We start from the raw sequence: 19,910 nt of genomic DNA on the forward strand, positions 1-19,910 counted from the left end.
GACATATGTTAAACTGCACTAATGGAAGTCTAGTCATTTCTCATAAAAGTCCTATTTCATTCTGCCCTTGTCGGAGAGCAGCTAAAGTATTCTGAGCATTGTCCTAAGCATTACAAAAGAAAATGCCAAACTAGAATTGCCAGTAAAAAACTATCTGAAGGATACAGATCTAAAAACAATCCTCATCTATCCATCCCTTTCCCCACCAAACCTGAAAAAACTGGTGGTTAGAAAACAAAGTATACACTGCATGTCTTTTAAATGTTTGGAGGATTGTGATATAAAATAAAGGGGTTGGCATTAAAATTCATATTGAGTTTTACAATTAAAAGAGATCTTAGAAAGTGAATGGTACACATCTAATTTGCCAAATTAAGAAATTGAGGAGTAGAAATATTATGTCACAGCTAACTGTGGCAAATCTGAAAGTAGAATCTAGTTTTTTTGATTCTTATTCCAGTGTTCATTTCGCCCTACTAAAAGGCCTGATTCTGGGTTGATCAAGAAAGCACTTATAAATAATGAGTACCTGCAGTGTGCCAAACATTCAGTTATAAATTGAGGATAACAAGATAAATAAGGGATATTTATCCCTGCATTGATGAAGCTTACCTTTCTGGATAAGAGACAATAACAAGACCAACCAAATCCTGTCAGTATGATATGAGCTGTGACATAGGATACCTAAAAAAGAGGACAGGATGGGCTTCCCTGGTGGTGCAGGGGTTGAGAGTCTGCCTGCTGATGCAGGGGACGTTGGTTCGTGTCCCGGTCTGGGGGAATCCCACGGGCCGCGGAGCGGCTTGGCCTGTGAGCCATGGCTGCTGAGCCTGCGTGTCCGGAGCCTGTGCTCTGCAACGGGATAGACCACAACAGTGAGAGGCCCGCATACTGCAAAAGGACAGGAGGTTAGGTTAGATAATTTCTTTTTTTCTTTTTTTATTTCTTTATACAGCAGGTTCTTATCAGTTATCCATTTTATACGTATTAGTGTATATATGTCAGTCCCAATATCCCAATTCATCGCACCACACCCTGCCCCCCACCATCCACGTTCCCCCATTGGTTTCCATACATTTGTTCTCTATATCTGTGTCTCAATTTCAGCCCTGCAAACCGGTTCATCTGTACCATTTTTCTAGGTTCCACATATATGCGTTAATATAAGATATTTGTTTTTCTCTTTCTGACTTACACTTGCTTCACTCTGTATGACAGTCTCTAGATCCATCCATGTCTCTACAAATGACCCAATTTTGTTCCTTATTATGGCTGAGTAATATTCCATCGTATCTGTGTGCCACATCTTCTTTATCCATTCATCTGTCAATGGGCATTTAGGTTGCTTTCATGACCTGGCTATTATAAATAGTGCTGCAATGAACATTGGGGTGCATGTGTCTTTTTGAATTATGGTTTTCTCTGAGTACATGCCCAGTAGTGGGATTGCTGGGTCATACAGTAATTCTATTTTTAGTTTTTTATGGAACCTCCATACTGTTCTCCATAGTGGCTGTATCAATTTACATTCCCACCAACAGTGCAAGAGGGTTCCCTTTTCTCCACACCCTCTCCAGCATTTGTTCTTTGTAGATTTTCTGATGATGCCCATTCTGACTGGTGTGAGGTGATACCTCATTGTAGTTTTGATCTGCGTGGCTCTAATAATTAGTGATGTTGAGCAGCTTTTCATGTGCTTCTTGGCCATCTGTATGTCTTCTTTGGAGAAATGTCTATTTAGGTCTTCTGCCCATTTTTGGATTGGGTTGTCTGTTTCTTTAATATTGAGCTGCATGAGCTGTTATATATTTTGGAGATTAATCCTTTGTCTGTTGATTTGTTTCCAAATATTTTCTCCCATTCTGAGGGTTGTCTTTTCATCTTGATTGTAGTTTCCTTTGCTGTGCAAAAGCTTTTAAGTTTCATTAGGTCCCATTTGTTTTTTTTTTTTTGTTTTTATTTCCATTACTCTAAGAGGTGGATCAAAACAAATCTTGCTGTGATTTATGTCAAAGAGTGTTCTTCCTATGTTTTTTTTTTTTAACATCTTTATTGGAGTATAATTGTTTTACAATAGTGTGTTAGTTTTTCCTTTACAACAAACTGAATCAGTTATACATATACATATGTTCCCATATCTCTTCCCTCTTGCATCACCCTCTCTCCCACCCTCCCTATCCCACCCCTCTAGGTGGTCACAAAGCACAGAGGTGATCTCCCTGTGCTATGCAGCAGCTTCCCACTAGCTATCTAATTTACATTTGATAGTGTGTATATGTCCCTGCCACTCTCCCACTTCGTCTCAGCCCACCCTTCCCCCTCCCCATATCCTCAAGTCCATGCTCGAGTAAGTCTGTGTTTTATTCCCGTCCTACCACTAATCTCTTCATGACATTTTTTTCCCTTAGAGTCCATATATATGTGTTAGCATACGGTATTTGTTTTTCTCCTTCTGACTTACTTCACTCTGTATGACAGACTCCAGGTCCATCCACCTCATTATAAATAACTCAGTTTCATTTCTTTTTATGGCTGAGTAATATTCCATTGTATATATGTGCCACATCTTCTTTATCCATTCATCTGTTGATGGACACTTAGGTTGCTTCCATGTCCTGGCTATTGTAAATAGAGCTGCAATGAACATTTTGGTACATGAGTCTTTCTGAATTATGGTTTTCTCAGGGTATATGCCCAGTAGTGGGATTGCTGGGTCGTATGGTAGTTCTATTTGTAGTTTTTTAAGGAACTTCCATACTGTTCTCCATAGCGGCTGTATCAATTTACATTCCCACCAGCAGTGCAAGAGGGTTCCCTTTTCTCCACACCCTCTCCAGCATTTATTGTTTCTAGAGTTTTTGATGATGGCCAATCTGACCGGTGTGAGATGATATCTCATTGTAGTTTTGATTTGCATTTCTCTAATGATTAATGAGGTTGAGCATTCTTTCATGTGTTTGTTAGCAATCTGTGTATCTTCTTTGGAGAAATGTCTATTTAGTTCTTCTGCCCATTTTTGGATTGGGTTGTTTGTTTTTTTGTTATTGAGCTGCATGAGTTGCTTATAAATTTTGGAAATTTGCTTCATTTGCAAATATTTTCTCCCATTCTGAGGGTTGTCTTTTGGTCTTGTTTATGGTATCCTTTGCTGTGCAAAAGCTTTTAAGTTTCATTAGGTCCCATTTGGTTTTTTTTTGTTTGTTTTTATTTCCATTACTCTAAGAGGTGGATCAAAACAAATCTTGCTGTGATTTATGTCAAAGAGTGTTCTTCCTATGTTTTCCTCTAAGAGTTTTATAGTGTCCAGTCTTACATTTAGGCCTGTAATCCATTTTGAGTTTATTTTTGTGTATGGTGTTAGGGAGTGTTCTAATTTCATTCTTTTACATGTAGCTGTCCAGTTTTCCCATCACCACTTATTGAAGACACTGTCTTTTCTCCATTGTGTATCCTTGCCTCCTTTGTCATAGATTAGTTTACCATAGGTGCATGGGCTTATATCTGGGCTTTGTATCCTGTTTCATTGATCTATATTTCTGTTTTTGTGCCAGTACCATATTGTCTTGATTACTGTATCTTTGTAGTATAGTCTGAAGTACAGGAATCTGATTCCTCCAGCTCCGTTTTTTTCCCTCAAGACTGCTTTGGCTATTTGGGGTCTTTTGTATCTCCATACAAATTTTAAGGGTTTTTGTTCTAATTCTGTAAAAAATGACATTGGTAATTTGATAGGGATTGCATTGAATCTGTAGATTGCTTTGGGTAGTAGAGTCATTTTCACAATATTGATTCTTCCAATCCAAGAACATGGTATCTTTCTCCATCTGTTTGTATTATCTTTAATTTCTTTCGTCAGTGTATTATAGTTTTCTGCATACAAGTCTTTTGCCTCCCTAGGTAGGTTTATTCCTAGGTATTTTATTCTTTTTGTTGCACTGGTAAATGGGAGTGTTTCCTTAATTTCTCTTCCAGATTTTTCATCTTAATGTATAGGAATGCAAGAGATTTATGTGTGTTAATTTTGTATCCTGCAATTGTACCAAATTCTTTGATTAGCTCTAGTAGTTTTCTGGTGGCATCTTTAGCATTCTCTATGTATAGTATCATGTCATCTGCAAATAGTGACAGTTTTACTTCTTCTTTTCCAGTTTGTATTCCTTTTATTTCTTTTTCTTCTCTGATTGCTGTGGCTAGGACTTCCAAAACTATGTTGAATAATAGTGGCAAGAGTGGAAATCCTTGTCTTGTTCCTGATATTAGAGGAAATGCTATCAGTTTTTCACCATTGAGAATGATGTTTGCTGTAGGTTTGTCATATATGGCCTTTATTATGTTGAGGTAGGTTCCCCCTATGCCTACTTTCTGGAGAGTTTTTATCATAAATAGGTGTTGAATTTTGTCAAAAGCTTTTTCTGCATCTATTGAGATGATCTTATGGTTTTTCTTCTTCAATTTGTTAATATGGTCTGTCACACTGATTGATTTGCATATATTGAAGAATCCTTGCATCCCTGGGATAAATCCGACTTGATCATGGTGTATGATCCTTTTAATGTGTTGTTGGATTCTGTTTGCTAGTATCTTGTTGAGGATTTTTTTCTTCTATATTCATCAGTGATATTGGCCTGTAATTTTCATTTTTTGTAGTATCTTTGTCTGGTTTTGGTATCAGGGTGATGGTGGCCTCATAGAATGAGTTTGGAAGTGTTCCTTCCTCTGCAATTTTTTGGAAGAGTTTGAGAAGGATGACTGTTAGCTCTTCTCTAAATGTTTGATAGAATTCACCTGTGAAGCCATCTGGTCCTGGACTTCTGTTTGTTGGAAGATTTTTAATCACAGTTTCAGTTTCATTACTTGTGATTGGTCTGTTCATATTTTCTGTTTCTTCCTGGTTCAGTCTGGGCAGCTTGTGCATTTCTAAGAATTTGTCCATTTCTTCCATTGTCCATTTTATTGACATAGAGTTGCTTGTAGTAGTCTCTTAGGATGCTTTATTTCTGTGGTGTCTGTTGTAACTTCTTCTTTTTCATTTCTAATTTCATTGATTTGAGTCCTCTCCCCCCTTTTCTTGATGAGTCTGGCTAATGGTTTATCAATTTTGTTTATATTCTCAAAGAACCAACTTTTAGTTTTATTGATCTTTGCTATTGTTTTCTTTGTTTCTATTTCATTTATTTCTGCTCTGATCTTTATGATTTCTTTCCTTCTACTAACTTTGGGTTTTGTTTGTACTTCTTTCTCTAGTTCCTTTAGGTGTAAGGTTAGATTGTTTATTTGAGATTTTTCTTGTTTCTTGAGGTAGGCTTCTATTCCTAGAAACTTCCCTCTTAGAACTGCTTTTGCTGCATCTCATAGGTTTTGGATCATCGTGTTTTCATTGTCATTTGTCTCTAGGTATTTTCTGATTTCCTCTTTGATTTCTTCAGTGATTTCTTGGTTATTTAGTAACATATTGTTTAGCCTCCATGTGTTTGTGTTTTTTACGTATTTTTCCCTGTAATTGATTTCTTTTTTTTTTTTTTTTTTTTTTTTGGCGGCATGCGGGCCTCTCACATTGCGGAGCACAGGCTCTGGACGTGCAGGCTCAGCGGCCAGGGCTCACGGGCCTAGCCGCTCCACGGCATGTGGGATCTTCCCGGACCGGGGCACAAACCCGTGTCCCCTACATTGGCAGGTGGACTCTCAACCATTGTGCCACCAGGGAAGCCCCCTGTAATTGATTTCTAACCTCATAGCATTGTGGTCAGAAAAGATGCTTGATATGATTTCAATTTTCTTAAATTTACTGAGGCTTAATTTGTGACCCAAGATATGATCTACCCTGGAGAATGTTCTGTGTGCACTTGAGAAGAAAGTGTGATCTGCTGTTTTTGGATGGAATGTCCTATAAATATCAATTAAATCTATCTGGTCTATTGTGTCATTTAAAGCTTCTGTTTCCTTATTTATTTTCATTTTGGATGATCTGTCCATTGGTGTAAGTGAGGTGTTAAAGTCCCCCACTATTATTATGTTACTGTTGATTTCCTCTTTTATAGCTGTTAGCAGTTGCCTTATGTATTGAAGTGCTCCTATGTTGGGTGCATATATATTTATAACTGTTCTATCTTCTTCTTGGATTGATCCCTTGATCATTGTGTAGTGTCCTTCCTTGTCTCTTGTAACATTCTTTATTTTAAAGTCTATTTTATCTGATATGAGTATTGCTACTCCAGCTTTCTTTTGATTTCCATTTGCATGGAATATCTTTCTCCATCTCCTCACTTTCAATCTGTATGTGTCCCTAGGTCTGACGTAGGTCTCTTGTAGACAGCATATATATGGGTCTTGTTTTTGTATCCATTCAGCGAGCCTGTGTCTTTTGGTTGGAGCATTTAATCCATTCACACTGAAGGTAATTATCAATATGTATGCTCCTATTACCATTTTCTTAGTTCTTATGGGTTTGTTTTTGTAGGTCCTTTTCTTCTCTTGTGTTTCCCACTTAGAGAAGTTCCTTTAGCATTTGTTGTAGAGCTGGTTTGGTGGTGCTGAATTCTCTTAGCTTTTGCTTGTCTGCAAAGATTTTGATTTCTCCATCGAATCTGAATGAGATCCTTGCCAGTAGAGTAATCTTGGTTGTAGGTTATTCCCTTTCATCACTTTAATTATGTCATGCCACTCCCTTCTGGCTTGTAGAGTTTCTGCTGAGAAATCAGTTGTTCACCTTATGGGAGTTCCCTTGTATGTTAATTGTCATTTTTCCGTTTTTGCTTTCAATAATTTTTCTTTGTCTTTAATTTTTGCCAACTTGATTACTATGTATCTCGGCATGTTTCTTCTTGGGTTTATCCTTCCTGGGACTCTCTGTACTTCCTGGACTTGGGTGGCTATTTCCTTTCCCATGTTAGGGAATTTTTCAACTATATTCTCTTGAAAATTTTTTGGGGTCCTTTCTCTCTCTCTTCTCCTTCTGAGGCCCCTATGATGTGAATGTTGCATCTAATGTTGTCCCAGAAGTCTCTTAGGCTGTCTTCATTTCTTTTCATTCTTTTTTCTTTATCTGTTCCACAGCAGTGAATTCCACCATTCTGTCTTCCAGGTCTCTTATCCGTTCTTCTGCCTCAGTTATTCTACTATTGATTTCTTCTAGTGTATTTTTCATTTCAGTTATTGTATTGTTCATCTCTGTTTTTTTTGTTCTTTAATTCTTCTATGTCTTTGTTAACCATTTCTTGCATCTTCTCGATCTTTGCCTCCATTCTTTTTCCAAGGTCCTGGATCATCTTCACTGTCATCAATCTGAATTCTTTTTCTGGAAGGTTGCCTATCTCCACTACATTTAGTTGTTTTTCTGGGGTTTTACCTTGTTCCTTCATTTGGTACATAGCCCTCTGCCTTTTCATCTTGTCTATCTTTCTGTGAATGTGGTTTTTGTTCCACAGGCTGCAGGACTGTAGTTCTTCTTGCTTCTGCTGTGTGCCCTCTGGTGGATGAGGCTATCTAAGAGGCTTGTGCAAGTTTCCTGATGGGACGGACTGGTGGTGGGTAGAGCTGGCTGTTGCACTCATGGGCAGAGCTCAGTAAAACTTTAATCTGCTTGTCTGCTGATGGGTGAGGCTGGGTTCCCTCCCTGTTGGTTGTTTGACCTGAAGTGACCCAACACTTGAGCCTACCTGGGATCTTTGGTGGGGCTAATGGCGGACTCTGGGAGGGGTCACACCAAGGAGTACTTCCCAGAACTTCTGCTGCCAGTGTCCTTGTCTCCATTGTGAGACACAGCCAACCCCTCCTCTGCAGGAGACCCTCCATCACTAGCAGGTAGGTCTGGTTCAGTCTCCTATGGGGTCACTGCTCCTTCCCCTGGGTCCCGATGCACACACTTCTTTGTGTGTACCCTCCAAGTGTGGAGTCTCTGTTTTCCCAGTCCTGTCGAGGTCCTGCGATCAAATCCCAGTAGCCTTCAAAGTCTGATTCTCTAGGAATTCCTCCTCCCATTGCCAGACCCCCAAGTTGGGAAGCCTGACATGAGGCTCAGAGCCTTCACTCCAGTAGGTGGACTTTTGTGGTATAAGTGCTCTCCAGTTTGTGAATCACCCACCCAGCAGTTATGGGATTTGATTTTATTGTGATGGCACCCCTCCCACCATCTCATTGTGGCTTCTCCTTTGTCTTTGGATGTGGGGTATCTTTTTTGGTGAGTTCCAGTGTCTTCCTTTCGATGATTGTTCAGCAGTTAGATGTGATTCCGGTGCTCTTGTAAGAGGGAGTTAGAGCACGTCCTTCTACTCTGCCATCTTGAACCAATCTCAGGTTAGATAATGTCTAAAGGTTCTTCATGTTCTAAGATTCTATGAGACTGTTCTATGTGAAATACCTTGAAATCAAGAACCAGTTTAACCTGAGGTTTCTTTCCACCCTAGATAGAAGAATCTGAGAACATTTGTCCTCATATGTAACAGTGGCATATAAAGTAATATAACTTTTTAGGAAAGTCATTTGACAATGTGTATCCAAAGCCATAAAAATGTTTATACCACCTTGACCTTGAAATTTCATTTCTGAGGGACTAACCTAAAGAAAAAATCCAATTGTTTAAGAATGCCAAGGGAACAATTGTTTTCATAGTATTTTATTGAGGTAAATGGCATATACTTAATGTTCAAAAATATGGGAATAGTTAAGTAAATGGTAAATAGTAAATCCACTTAATGGAACATCATGCACCCATAAAAATAATAATTATAAAGCTGCTGATCCCATCATACCTGAAGTGACTTGAAGTGGTTATGGCACTGGGTATACAGTCTGACAGTACAGAGATACTCTTAGGTCGTAGAATCTTGAGTTTGTTTTCTGACTCTGCCCCTAGTTATGACTTTAGACAAATTGCCTTATTCCTCACAGCCTCAATTTGCTTATTTATTAAAAAAATATATAAAATTTGGGTTGTTATGAAAATGAGATTAAATAATACCTGTAAGGTGCTTAGTGTTGTGCTTGACAGACAGCCGACCCTCAATAGGTATTGTCTATTATTGTATATTATATAATATTATATAGAAAACATTCCTCTTATTATTAGTATTATGATAGGCAGAACAATGCCCTAGAGATGTCCATGTTCTAATCTGCAGATCCAGATCTTATATGGCAAAATGGACATTGCAGATGTGATTAAGTTAAAGATCTTGGGCTTCCCTGGTGGCGCAGTGGTTGAGAATCCGCCTGCCGATGCAGGGAACACGGGTTCGTGCCCCGGTCCGGGAAGATCCCACATGCCGCGGAGTGGCTGGGCCCCCGAGCCATGGCCGCTGAGCCTGCGCGTCTGGAGCCTGTGCTCCGCGATGGGAGAGGCCACAACAGTGAGAGGCCCGCGTACCGCAAAAAAAAAAAAAAAAAAAAAAAAAAAAGATCTTGACATGAGGAGATTATCCTGAGATACCTGGCTGGGCCCAATCTCATCACATGGGCTTTTTAAATCAGAGAAGCTTTCCTGGATGTGGACAGGGGATGATAGAACTATAGAAAAATGGTCAGAGATATGCAATATTGGCTTTTAAGATGGAGAAGGGGACAGCATCCAGAAGGAACCCAGCCCTGCCAACACCGTGATTTTAGCCCAGGGAGACCTAGGTCTGATTTCTGACTTTAAAAGATAATATATTTGTGATGTGTTACCATCAAATTTATGGTAATTTGTAACAACAGCACTAGAAAACTAATACAGGTGTATTATATACCTACTAAGAGTAGCTGACATTAATACTACTACTAATTAGTATTGAATAGTTACAACATTAAAGACATTGTCCACAAAAACATTGAAGTCCACAAATATGTGAGTGACATTGTCACTTCTCTAAGGAAGTTCACACACTTTAACATGATATTTAATAATATATTAAATAATAATGTTATTTTATAAATAACACTACAGTAATTTTGGTATTCTGAGTGATTGTCATTGAGTTCCTTAAAAACAAATAAACTTAAAGAACCCTAAATCTATTATTCTCAAAAACCTTGGGTTAATGATTTGCTTAGAGCAGACTTAGAGAATTCAAGACTGAAAGATACTGCTGTAACCAAAAAAAATTAAGAGAACCTTCATTTCTGACCACAGTATTTAAAATACATGACTCCTGTCCACCCAGAAAAGGAAATTTGGGGGTATGTTGTCTACACATCAGATGATGTGTTTTTTGGGTTTGTTTCATAAATCCTTTCATTATCTTAGTCACAGGTTGGTGCTTTAGACATTTTGCCAACATGAAGTCTATTATATGTAAGATTTCTTTCAAAATAGAAAAGCACTCAGAAAGAGGTCAGGGGAGAAAAAAAGCTTTTTTTCCCCAAAATATTATTCTAAATCTAAAATTTCCTTGTATGGGTTACACATTAAGAAGAGTTTGAATGTGTTCTCCCAATCCATGTGGATTGAAAGTTGTTAGACTATGGAAATTCTTACTGAAGAAGAAAAGTGAGAGGTAGACAGTTTATTAAAAAATACCATAGTAACCAATAATAATCAGAAAGAAGCAGGAACTGAAGCTGTGCAGCCTCCCTCAGGATGGAATCATCCACCTGTCTTTCTATAGCCCAGTAACTGCCTTTTGCCAACATGCACTCAGCAAGTGGGTTTGCTGGTGACAGTACAGTCGAGATCCTGTTCCCTACCTCCCCCATCCATAGTTTGCTGATTTCTAATCACGCTAGACTGATTCACGGGGAAAAGTAAAGATGTGAGGCCAATGCATGACATCAAGTCAGATCCTACCTGTTTCCCATTACCTCACCAGATCCTAGCACTTTTCCCAAGAAGGGAATCGTGAGAGCTGACAGGATTTATTCTTTATAAATCTACATACAGAACTATAAATCTACATACAAAACTATGCCATCAATTTTCCTTTCTCTTCAATCGTGTGCCTTTCCTTTTCAGAAAGTGATATTAAGCTTTTAAATGTTTATAATGATTATCCTTCTATTACGACTAGACTTTACTGGGCCCTTGTTCTCACTTTCTCTTTATTGTCTTTAGATGCCTGAGCTTCAACCAGGACTACCTCACTGGTTGTTATTGTCCCTGTGAAGATTTCAGCTAACGATCTAGTAATCAATTGCGCATCATCAAAGTCAACCAGATAATCACACAACTCCAAGCCTCAAACATAATTTTCAACTTATTTTTTAAAGGTTCTTTTATCAGTTTGCATTCATAGCTCTGCAAATTGCAAAAAAAAAAAATAAATCACTGTGTACTCTCACCCCACTCACCCCACTCTCTTCTTAATATTTCTAGTAGAGCTGCATGAAATACAACAACCTTTGTTTTGCACAGTCTTCTTTTCCATTTTATTTATGTATAAACATGACCCTAAAGTTTTTATTTTTTAAGCAATACTGTGGTTAGTAACATAAAAATATAACACATTACACATTAGAAAAAGAATATTTTACAGTCTATTATGTATAGTAAATTTTTTAAAAAGCTCTAAGGTGAAGAAATGAAAATGTGAGAAAAATATTCATGAAGGGGAAAATGGCTGAGGAATTGTGTTCCTTTAGGACTTGTAAGAATAAACATATTTCAGTACAAAACTTCTGTTCCTCTTTTAAAGTTTTGGAAGAAAGTGGAACTATTATTTTATGGTAAAATACTTGGTAAGTAAATTATCGATATAGTCTTTTTCTCAGTAAAAAATGCTATTCTGTGGCATTTGGAAAAATAATCTGCCTTCTATCCCAATGATGGACAGCTCTGGTTATTAGAACATTTCTTTCTTCTGTAGAGCTGAAATCTCCACGTGGTAATTTTTATCTATTGACTTAGCTCTGTTCTCTAGAGATACAAAGAATAAATCTAATTCTTCACTCAAAAATTAATAATAATCTGCTTTAAAGACACAGTTTAAAATTTTATAGTTCATGAAGGCCCAATTAAAAAGAGGAATAATTGTGAAAAACTGTTCAAGCTCACTTTTAATCAAACAAATGAAAATTTAAATCACAGCAAGGTGATATTGTTTAACATTTATTAAAACATCCACAATTTTAAATAATAATAATGTACATAATGTTTGTAAGAATTTGGTTAAACTACTCTCTCCAGTGGCTGTTCATGGAATGAATTAGTACAAATATTCTGGAAACAATTTGTCAGACATTATAAGAACCATTAAAAATTTGCTCCAGTAATCTATTCCTTGAAATTTGTCATCAAAAAAATCCAAAAGAAAGAAAAAAATTAAATACTCAAAGATGTCTTTGCAGGCTTAAGTGTAATGCCAAAAAATTTAAAAGCACCTAAATTCCACCATTCCAACAGGGAATGGTGCTATGGTATAAACACAAGGCATTTATACCTTAACTGAGAAGGAAGATTCAACCATTTAAAATTACCATTAAAAACTTAAGCAGCAATACAGAAAAGGTTTACATTTACTATGATTACAACTCTATAAAGTTATCGATTTCTATAGCACAGACACATGCATCCAAATGAAATACAATTGATTTATTTCAAAGGGGTAAATTGAGATTGTGAGAGTTTTGTGTGTGTGTGTGTGTGTGTGTGTGTGTGTGTGTGTATGTGTGTTTTCTTTTTCTGTCAACGTTATATCATTTGTGCTTTTAAACAATGAAAAACTGAGGTTTGGGGAAAAATACCTTTTCAGAATGAAGCAGTTGTGGTAGATAATTAGGGAGCACACTAAAAGCTACCTAAACAAACTTACCTGCATTAAAGTATATATATGTATTTTCAAAAAAAGAGAAGTCCATATAGACATATAACAGTGATTCTCCCAACTGTTTAAAATGGATCTTAATTTATTCCATGCAGACTCTAAGGGGCTAGTGAGTATATCCAGTGTCTGTCTTTTGTTAGGTTACACAGTAAACTCCGCCACTGTTTCTGGAGATGTGCTCTACATTGCCGGACAGCCACGGTACAATCATACAGGCCAGGTGGTCATCTACAGGATGGAGGATGGAGACATCAGGATTCTCCAGACACTCCATGGAGAACAGGTAAACTTCAAAATCGTTGTTTTAAATTAATCCATTCACACTCTATCTATGTAAATTGAACTGTCTGTTGTCCTAAACTTTTTAAAAAACAGTACCCCCATATTCAACATGCACTGTGAACAGGGCCCCATGTTAAGTTCCTCAGAGGAATGTAAAGTGTCTGTGTCTTTGGCATCAGTAATATTTCAGCTGGATGGAGGTAGGTGTAGGTTGTGTAGATAATGATGTCGATACAGATGTACAAACATATACACAAGCAAAGAAATCTAAAACATTAATAAACATGAAAGTGCCAAGGCCACAGACAGTAAATTCAGAACATAGAAAGATTCTTTTAGGGCTTCCCTGGTGGCGCAGTGGTTGAGAGTCCGCCTGCCGGTGCAGGGGACACGGGTTCGTGCCCCAGTCTGGGAAGATACCACATGCCGTGGAGCGGCTAGGCCCGTGAGCCATGGCCACTGAGCCTGCATGCCCGGAGCCTGTGCTCCGCAAAGGGAGAGGCCACAACAGTGAGAGGCCCGCGTACCACACACACACACACACACACACACACACACACACACACACACACACAAAAAATTCTTTTAAGCTAGGGTGGTACAGAAAGTCTTAATAAGAGATAAAATGTGGGCTAGTCTAGAAGACAGAATGTAGATAGGTAGAAAGCGCAGTGAAAGAGCCAGTGGGGCCCAACTGTGTGAGGCTTTGAATGGTAGACTAAGGAATTTGGATTTTCCCCTGGAGGTGACGGGAAATAATTTGTAATGTGTAAAGTCAGAGAATTCTCTCATTAGATAATATTGAATATTAAAAGTAGTTTAAGAAATTATATATGCAATATGCAAACATAAGTATATATGTCTTTTTTAAACTGAAATAAACATCTGTGCTATTGTTGGTTATTGTTAAATAGTGATAATTTGGGTAATTTTTATTCCTTTCTTCATAGTTTTCTGCATTTTTCAGGTATTCTAGAATGAGATTTTATTCTACATTCCTCATAGGATGGGGGCATTCTTGGGCTTCACTAAATATTCCAACTCACTAGACTACCCCTCCACACACACTCACACAAACTACTCAGAAGGGTAGGGCAGCACCAGCCTCCCTCCCCTGTAGGAGCCCTGGAAGCAGCCCAGCACAACAGCACAGCTGAGGTGCCAAGAGACAGACACTTAAAGCAGGTGCAGGAGCTGCCCTGGCTTTAAAGCCCTACAGGAGCCAACGTCTTTTATAACAGCACCACAGACATAGCTTCCCTGGGTCCTGCTAAAGGCATGCAGTTAGAAGAGTCACTGCAATCTAGGAAGCCCAAAATATGTTATCTCCATCGGGTGTTTCCACCCAGCCTAAATGCAATGTTCCAATCAGAGGTTTTTTTCACCACACGCAATGTTGCTAAGTGTTATAGCTGAATATAATGATCATATTTCCAGGGGGACAGAGTTAGAACAAGCCAAAGGTCAGATTCTCTTTTACCAGCTGAGAGGGTGTTATTAGCCCTTTGACAACATTTATAATCAGAAAATGCATAAACAATAAAAAACAAGACTTTTGTTGGAGCTGAAGGATGAGGCGAGAAGAACCTGAAATGATAGAGCAACAATAAACATAGAAAAGGAAGGGATGTGGCAGACATAAATAAGGAAGAATTGACAAGATTGTAAAAGAAACCATTTGGACGACATCTTAGGCCCATTATCACTCTATTGATTGTCTCTAAGACAGGAAGTGTAAAATTTTGTGAAAAAAATTGCTTATGAATGCTTGAGAGTATCATGAGTATTGTAAATCATGAGTGATTTGAGTTTCAAGCCTGGGAGTCTGGGAGAAAGATGACACCATGATTAGAATGTCAGCAACTCATAAAAACAAAAATAAACAAATGGGACCTAATGAAACTTAAAAGCTTTTGCACAGCAAAGGAAACTACAATCAAGATGAAAAGACAACCCTCAGAGTGGGAGAAAATATTTGCAAACGAATCAACGGACAAAGGATTAATCTCCAAAATATATAAGCATGTAGCTCAACATTAAAAAACAAACAACCCAATCAGAAAATGGGCAGAAGACCTAAGTAAACATTTCTCCAAAGAAGACATACAGATGGCCAAGAAGCACAGGAAAAGCTGCTCAACATCACTAATTATTAGAGCCATGCAGATCAAAACTACAATGAGGTATCACCTCACACCAGTCAGAATGGCCATCATCAAAAAAATCTACAAACAATATATGCTGGAGAGGGTGTGGAGAAAAGGGAACCCTCTTGCACTGTTGGTGGGAATGTAAACTGATACAGCCACTGTGGAGAACAGTATGGAGGTTCCTTAAAAAACTAAAAATAGAATTACCATATGACCCAGCAATCCCACTACTGGGCATGTACCCAGAGAAAACCAAAAAGACACATGCACTCCAATGTTCATTGCAGCACTATTTATAATAGCCAGGTCATGGAAGCAACCTAAATGCCCATTGACAGATGAATGGATAAAGAAGTTGTGGTGCATATATACAATGGAATATTACTCAGCCATAATAAGGAACAAAATTGGGTCATTTGTAGAGACATGGATGGATCTAGGGACTGTCATACAGAGTGAAGTAAGTCAGAAAGAGAAAAAAAAATATCATATGTTAACGCATATATGTGGAACCTAGAAAAATGGTACAGATGAACCGGTTTGCAGGGCAGAAATAGAGACACAGATGTAGAGAACAAACATATGGACACCAAGGGGGGAAAGCGGCAGGGGGTGGAGGTGGTGGTGTGATGAATTGGGAGATTGGGATTGACATGTATACACCGATGTGGATAAAATGGTTAACTAATAAGAACCTGCTGTATAAAAAATAAATGAAATAAAATTCAAAAAAAAAAGAATGTCAGCAACTCAAGCAGTTTAGATATTTTTTTAAATGGTATTTGGTTTTAGACATGTTTTCTGTAACAGTGAGCACAAATCCAAATGGTTGCAGGTGGCAGGGAGGTAAGCAAATTAAAAAGCTGCTGGACAGGAGACAATAGGAAGTGAGAGCCATGGGCTGGGCAGCTTGTGAACCATCTACGGGCTTAGCCCCTGCTCAGCTTCAGACGGCTATTGCCGTGTGGGAATGAAGACCCAATATTGCCAGATCTTACAACATTTTATTTAACATTTGTATTTAATTCAACCTAAAAGCAAAGACCTTTTAAACCTTTCATAAGCCTGTGAGAGAAGGACATTCAAAAAAATCAGTGTCTAGCAGCTGTCTGGCAATGTGTAGAAATGTAGAACTGGGAGTCTTGAGAAGGAGGATGGAGTGAATTTGCCATTTCAGATAGTGGGAATTGGTAGGGAAGGATTGGTCATCTAAGGGAAGGGAATAGTTGCAGGTCTGAGCTCAGGGGAGGCCAAAATCTAGGAAATGGAAGGAGAGAAAGGAGCCAGCAACATGGAAAGAAAGAATGGTCTGTGATACAGTGGCAGAACCAGAAGAGCAAAAGTAAAGTCATGGAAGACGACAGGAAATTTCAAGGAGAAAATTATACAGCACATCGAATATCAAACACAGGTCAACATTTGGGAAAGTTATTGCACTTGGATAATGAAGCACAAGTACCCTGGATTTCCCTAAAATTCATCCCTATCGTTAAAGAGAAAATACAGTGCTGCTAGAGGATGGTCCCCAGCAATCCTTTTATATTTCTCTATCTCTCACAGCTGCTGGGACAAGACTTAGCGATTTTGTTGAGTAGACAGTCTTCTAAGACTCCAAGGTGAAATATGTTGCCCCAGTGTTCCGAGATAATTCAGTTCCTCACGGTGTATTTAAACATATACTGAAGCCATTCAGGAATGCCTTCTATTGTTTATTTCATTTATTTCCTTAAAAATGTGTTGTATTATTACTGACCTTTTCTGATTTGTGGAGAAGAGAGGTTAGGGTGAAATACAAAGGAAATCCTTTCTCTTATTCTCAAGCTGCAGGATCTAGGACAACTGCTCATCCCCCAGGATGGACCTAATATTCATTAGCTTCATGCAAGAGCCAATAAAGAGCTCTCAGGTAGCATTGGTTTCTATATTTCATTTCCTTTGTCATCTGACTCCCAAATACTCTTCTCAATTGGTATAAGTAAGAGAAATGCAGGTTTTTAGTTTCCTTGAGAATTTCTGATGTTCATCAGACTGTTTTGTTCCGTTTTGTCTTGTGTCCTAGATCGGTTCCTACTTTGGAAGTGTTTTAACGACAATTGACGTTGATAAAGATTCTAATACTGACATTCTTCTAGTCGGGGCTCCCATGTTCATGGGAACAGAGAAGGAGGAACAAGGAAAAGTGTACATCTATGCTCTGAATCAGGTAATGGTAACCGTAACCTGATAATTTGGGTAGAAATCTGGGAGAATCTTTCTTTCTTAAAATTTCAATTAATTATGTTGTTCTAATTTTTCACTCACTTCGGCAAAAGGAGCAAAGAAGCTTTCAGGGCCAGCCTACCTCACTAACTCCTCAGTCTCTAGACGAGCATTTAGACTTCTGATAAAGTAGTTCAAACCGTTAGATATTTTCTGCTTGTAAACGTGAACTTTTTAAAGAGTATATAGAATAAAGATAAATAAATATCACTAAATTGCTAAATTCACAGGGTAACCATTCATGAGCTCTGGTCTAGAGGTGGGTCACATTAACAGTTCAAGCTCTGTGTGTGTGTGTGCGTGTGTGTAAAGGGGGGAAGGTGGAGAGACTGGAGAAGCAGTGAATTTTAAGGCAGTGACACCAAAGACTGAGCAAACTGCTATGGTCTTTGGAATACTTCACTCTGCTACAGTGAGATTTTGTTTTTCTGATCCTAACTTTAGACATCATTTGCTAAGTGAAATAATTCTTGATTTAGAAGAATTCATTAGAAGAAATTCATTAGAATTTTTTGCTGTTTACAGCAAAGTTGGGATGTATCTATTTAGCTTGTTAAATTATTAGAGTCTTTCCCATATTAATTATTTTAAATCATAAATTACATATCTTTCTTCCTATCATCTTTTTGATTCCTCCTGTCAACATTTTGTGGTCCTGTGCTGTTTTTCCCTTTTTTCCCACGAAAATGTGTTCCTGTTCATCATTGCTATCACTTTCCGTCCTTTATAGGGAAGAATAGAGAGAGACTTTTCCAAAAAGCACAATAATGGGTGAAGAAAGGATAGTGACACGAGTTGAGGATTTTAAAATTCAGCTCTTCAGCTTTAAAAAGCTGCTGTGAGTTATGTACTCACTTGATTACATTAAAAGGAGAATCCATTAAAATCCTCAATACATCATCTTTCCCACACTTCTACACTCTATTCTTTGAAATCTCTAACTTTGCTCTCAGATAGACACACTTTTCAAGAAATTTTACAAACTTTACCATTGAGGTACAAATGGTTTTTTGTTTGTTTGTTTTGCGGGCCTCTCACTGTTGCGGCCTCTCCCGTTGCGGAGCACAGGCTCCGGACGCGCAGGCGCAGTGGCCACGGCTCACGGGCCCAGCCGCCCCGCGGCACGTGGGATCCTCCCAGACCGGGGCACGAGCCCGCGTCCCCTGCATCGGCAGGCGGACTCCCAACCACTGCGCCACCAGGGAAGCCCACAAATGGTTTTTAGTAGCGCTGATTTAGTACATATTTAGAAACTTCGCTCTGCTGTAGTAATGACAGAAATCCATAAGTATCCTGTTTATCTTTCTTCCAGACAAGGTTTGAATATCAAATGAGCCTGGAACCCATGAAGCAGACTTGCTGTTCGTCTCTGAAGCACAATTCATGCACAAAGGAAAACAAAAATGAACCATGTGGGGCTCGTTTTGGAACAGCCATTTCTGCTGTGAAAGACCTCAATCTTGATGGATTTAATGACATCGTGATAGGAGCACCCCTGGAAGATGATCATGGGGGAGCCGTGTACATTTATCATGGAAGTGGCAAGACTATAAGGGAAGAGTATGCACAAGTAAGACATTAAACCTACAGATTCTTTTATTTAATTACAATTTAGTGCAGCAGGAGTGGATGTTACTGCAATACAACAGTGGTGTATTGTCATACAATCAGTAGCAATATATGTTTTTTTTTAACTTTATTATTCACTGAGATAACATTGGTTTATTATATTACACATACATTTCTGATTCTGTGATTCTTGCCCTTAAGTGATTAAGTGGGTTTAATACCAGGTGTCACCTGTCTTGCTTCATGAGTTATTTAATTTTTTTCTTCTGTCTCTTGGGAAACTAGATTTCTAATTCTAAGTTTTCTTTATAGAAGAATTACTTGTAATTCTATTCTTTTATCTAGTTTTTTTTTCTGTTGTTATTTGCTTCCTCTTGACCTGATCTTTTGAAATGGTAAAAAAAAGCAAAACAAAAGAACACTTTTTAACAATGCTATTTAACATCTACAGTGTGCCTGATCCTAAACAGAAGATACCACTTTCTGAGTAAGAGAACAATAATTACATGATTTAGCCAATAAAGGAGATGAAATTGTTTTTATATTCAATACCCATGTTTTTATAATAAAATCACATTAAGTTTATATTTATGAATTAAATTGGTATATTTTCATCAAATAAATTTGGGCTTCTGAAGGTTTGCAATTTTCTCCCAACCTCTTGGGAAAAAAAATCTGAATAATTAAACTAACCTGCAGGGGATTTCTTTTGTTCTTGTTTTAAATTTATTGTCAGTTAATGGCTCTTATACATAAATGTAACTTTTTCCTACATGAGAAAAATGTCTATTTACGTGAGAAAAATGTCTATTTACAGAAGTGTTTCATGCATTATAAAAGTAAAAGAGTTTAAAGGAATTCTTCTAATGTAGTTGTCTGTTTTTAAGTAACCATAGTTAATTAGGCATTGAACAACTAC

The 19,910-nt window shown here is 38.0% G+C and overlaps 1 protein-coding gene across 2 annotated transcripts in view; it reads left to right on the forward strand.

Moving 5' to 3' along the window:
- ITGA1 (integrin subunit alpha 1) overlaps positions 1-19,910 on the forward strand; it is a 170,429-nt gene that overhangs the window by 106,580 nt on the left and 43,939 nt on the right. For both annotated transcript variants that reach the window (XM_059062985.2, XM_059062984.2), the window contains exons 12-14: positions 12,872-13,014; positions 17,223-17,366; positions 18,735-18,992. In XM_059062985.2, the coding sequence (XP_058918968.1) occupies positions 12,872-13,014; positions 17,223-17,366; positions 18,735-18,992 (545 nt within the window). The remainder of the gene's footprint in view (positions 1-12,871; positions 13,015-17,222; positions 17,367-18,734; positions 18,993-19,910) is intronic.

Source organism: Kogia breviceps, chromosome 4 (genome assembly GCF_026419965.1).
Source record: "Kogia breviceps isolate mKogBre1 chromosome 4, mKogBre1 haplotype 1, whole genome shotgun sequence".
In the NCBI taxonomy this organism is placed as follows: Eukaryota; Metazoa; Chordata; class Mammalia; order Artiodactyla; family Physeteridae; genus Kogia; species Kogia breviceps.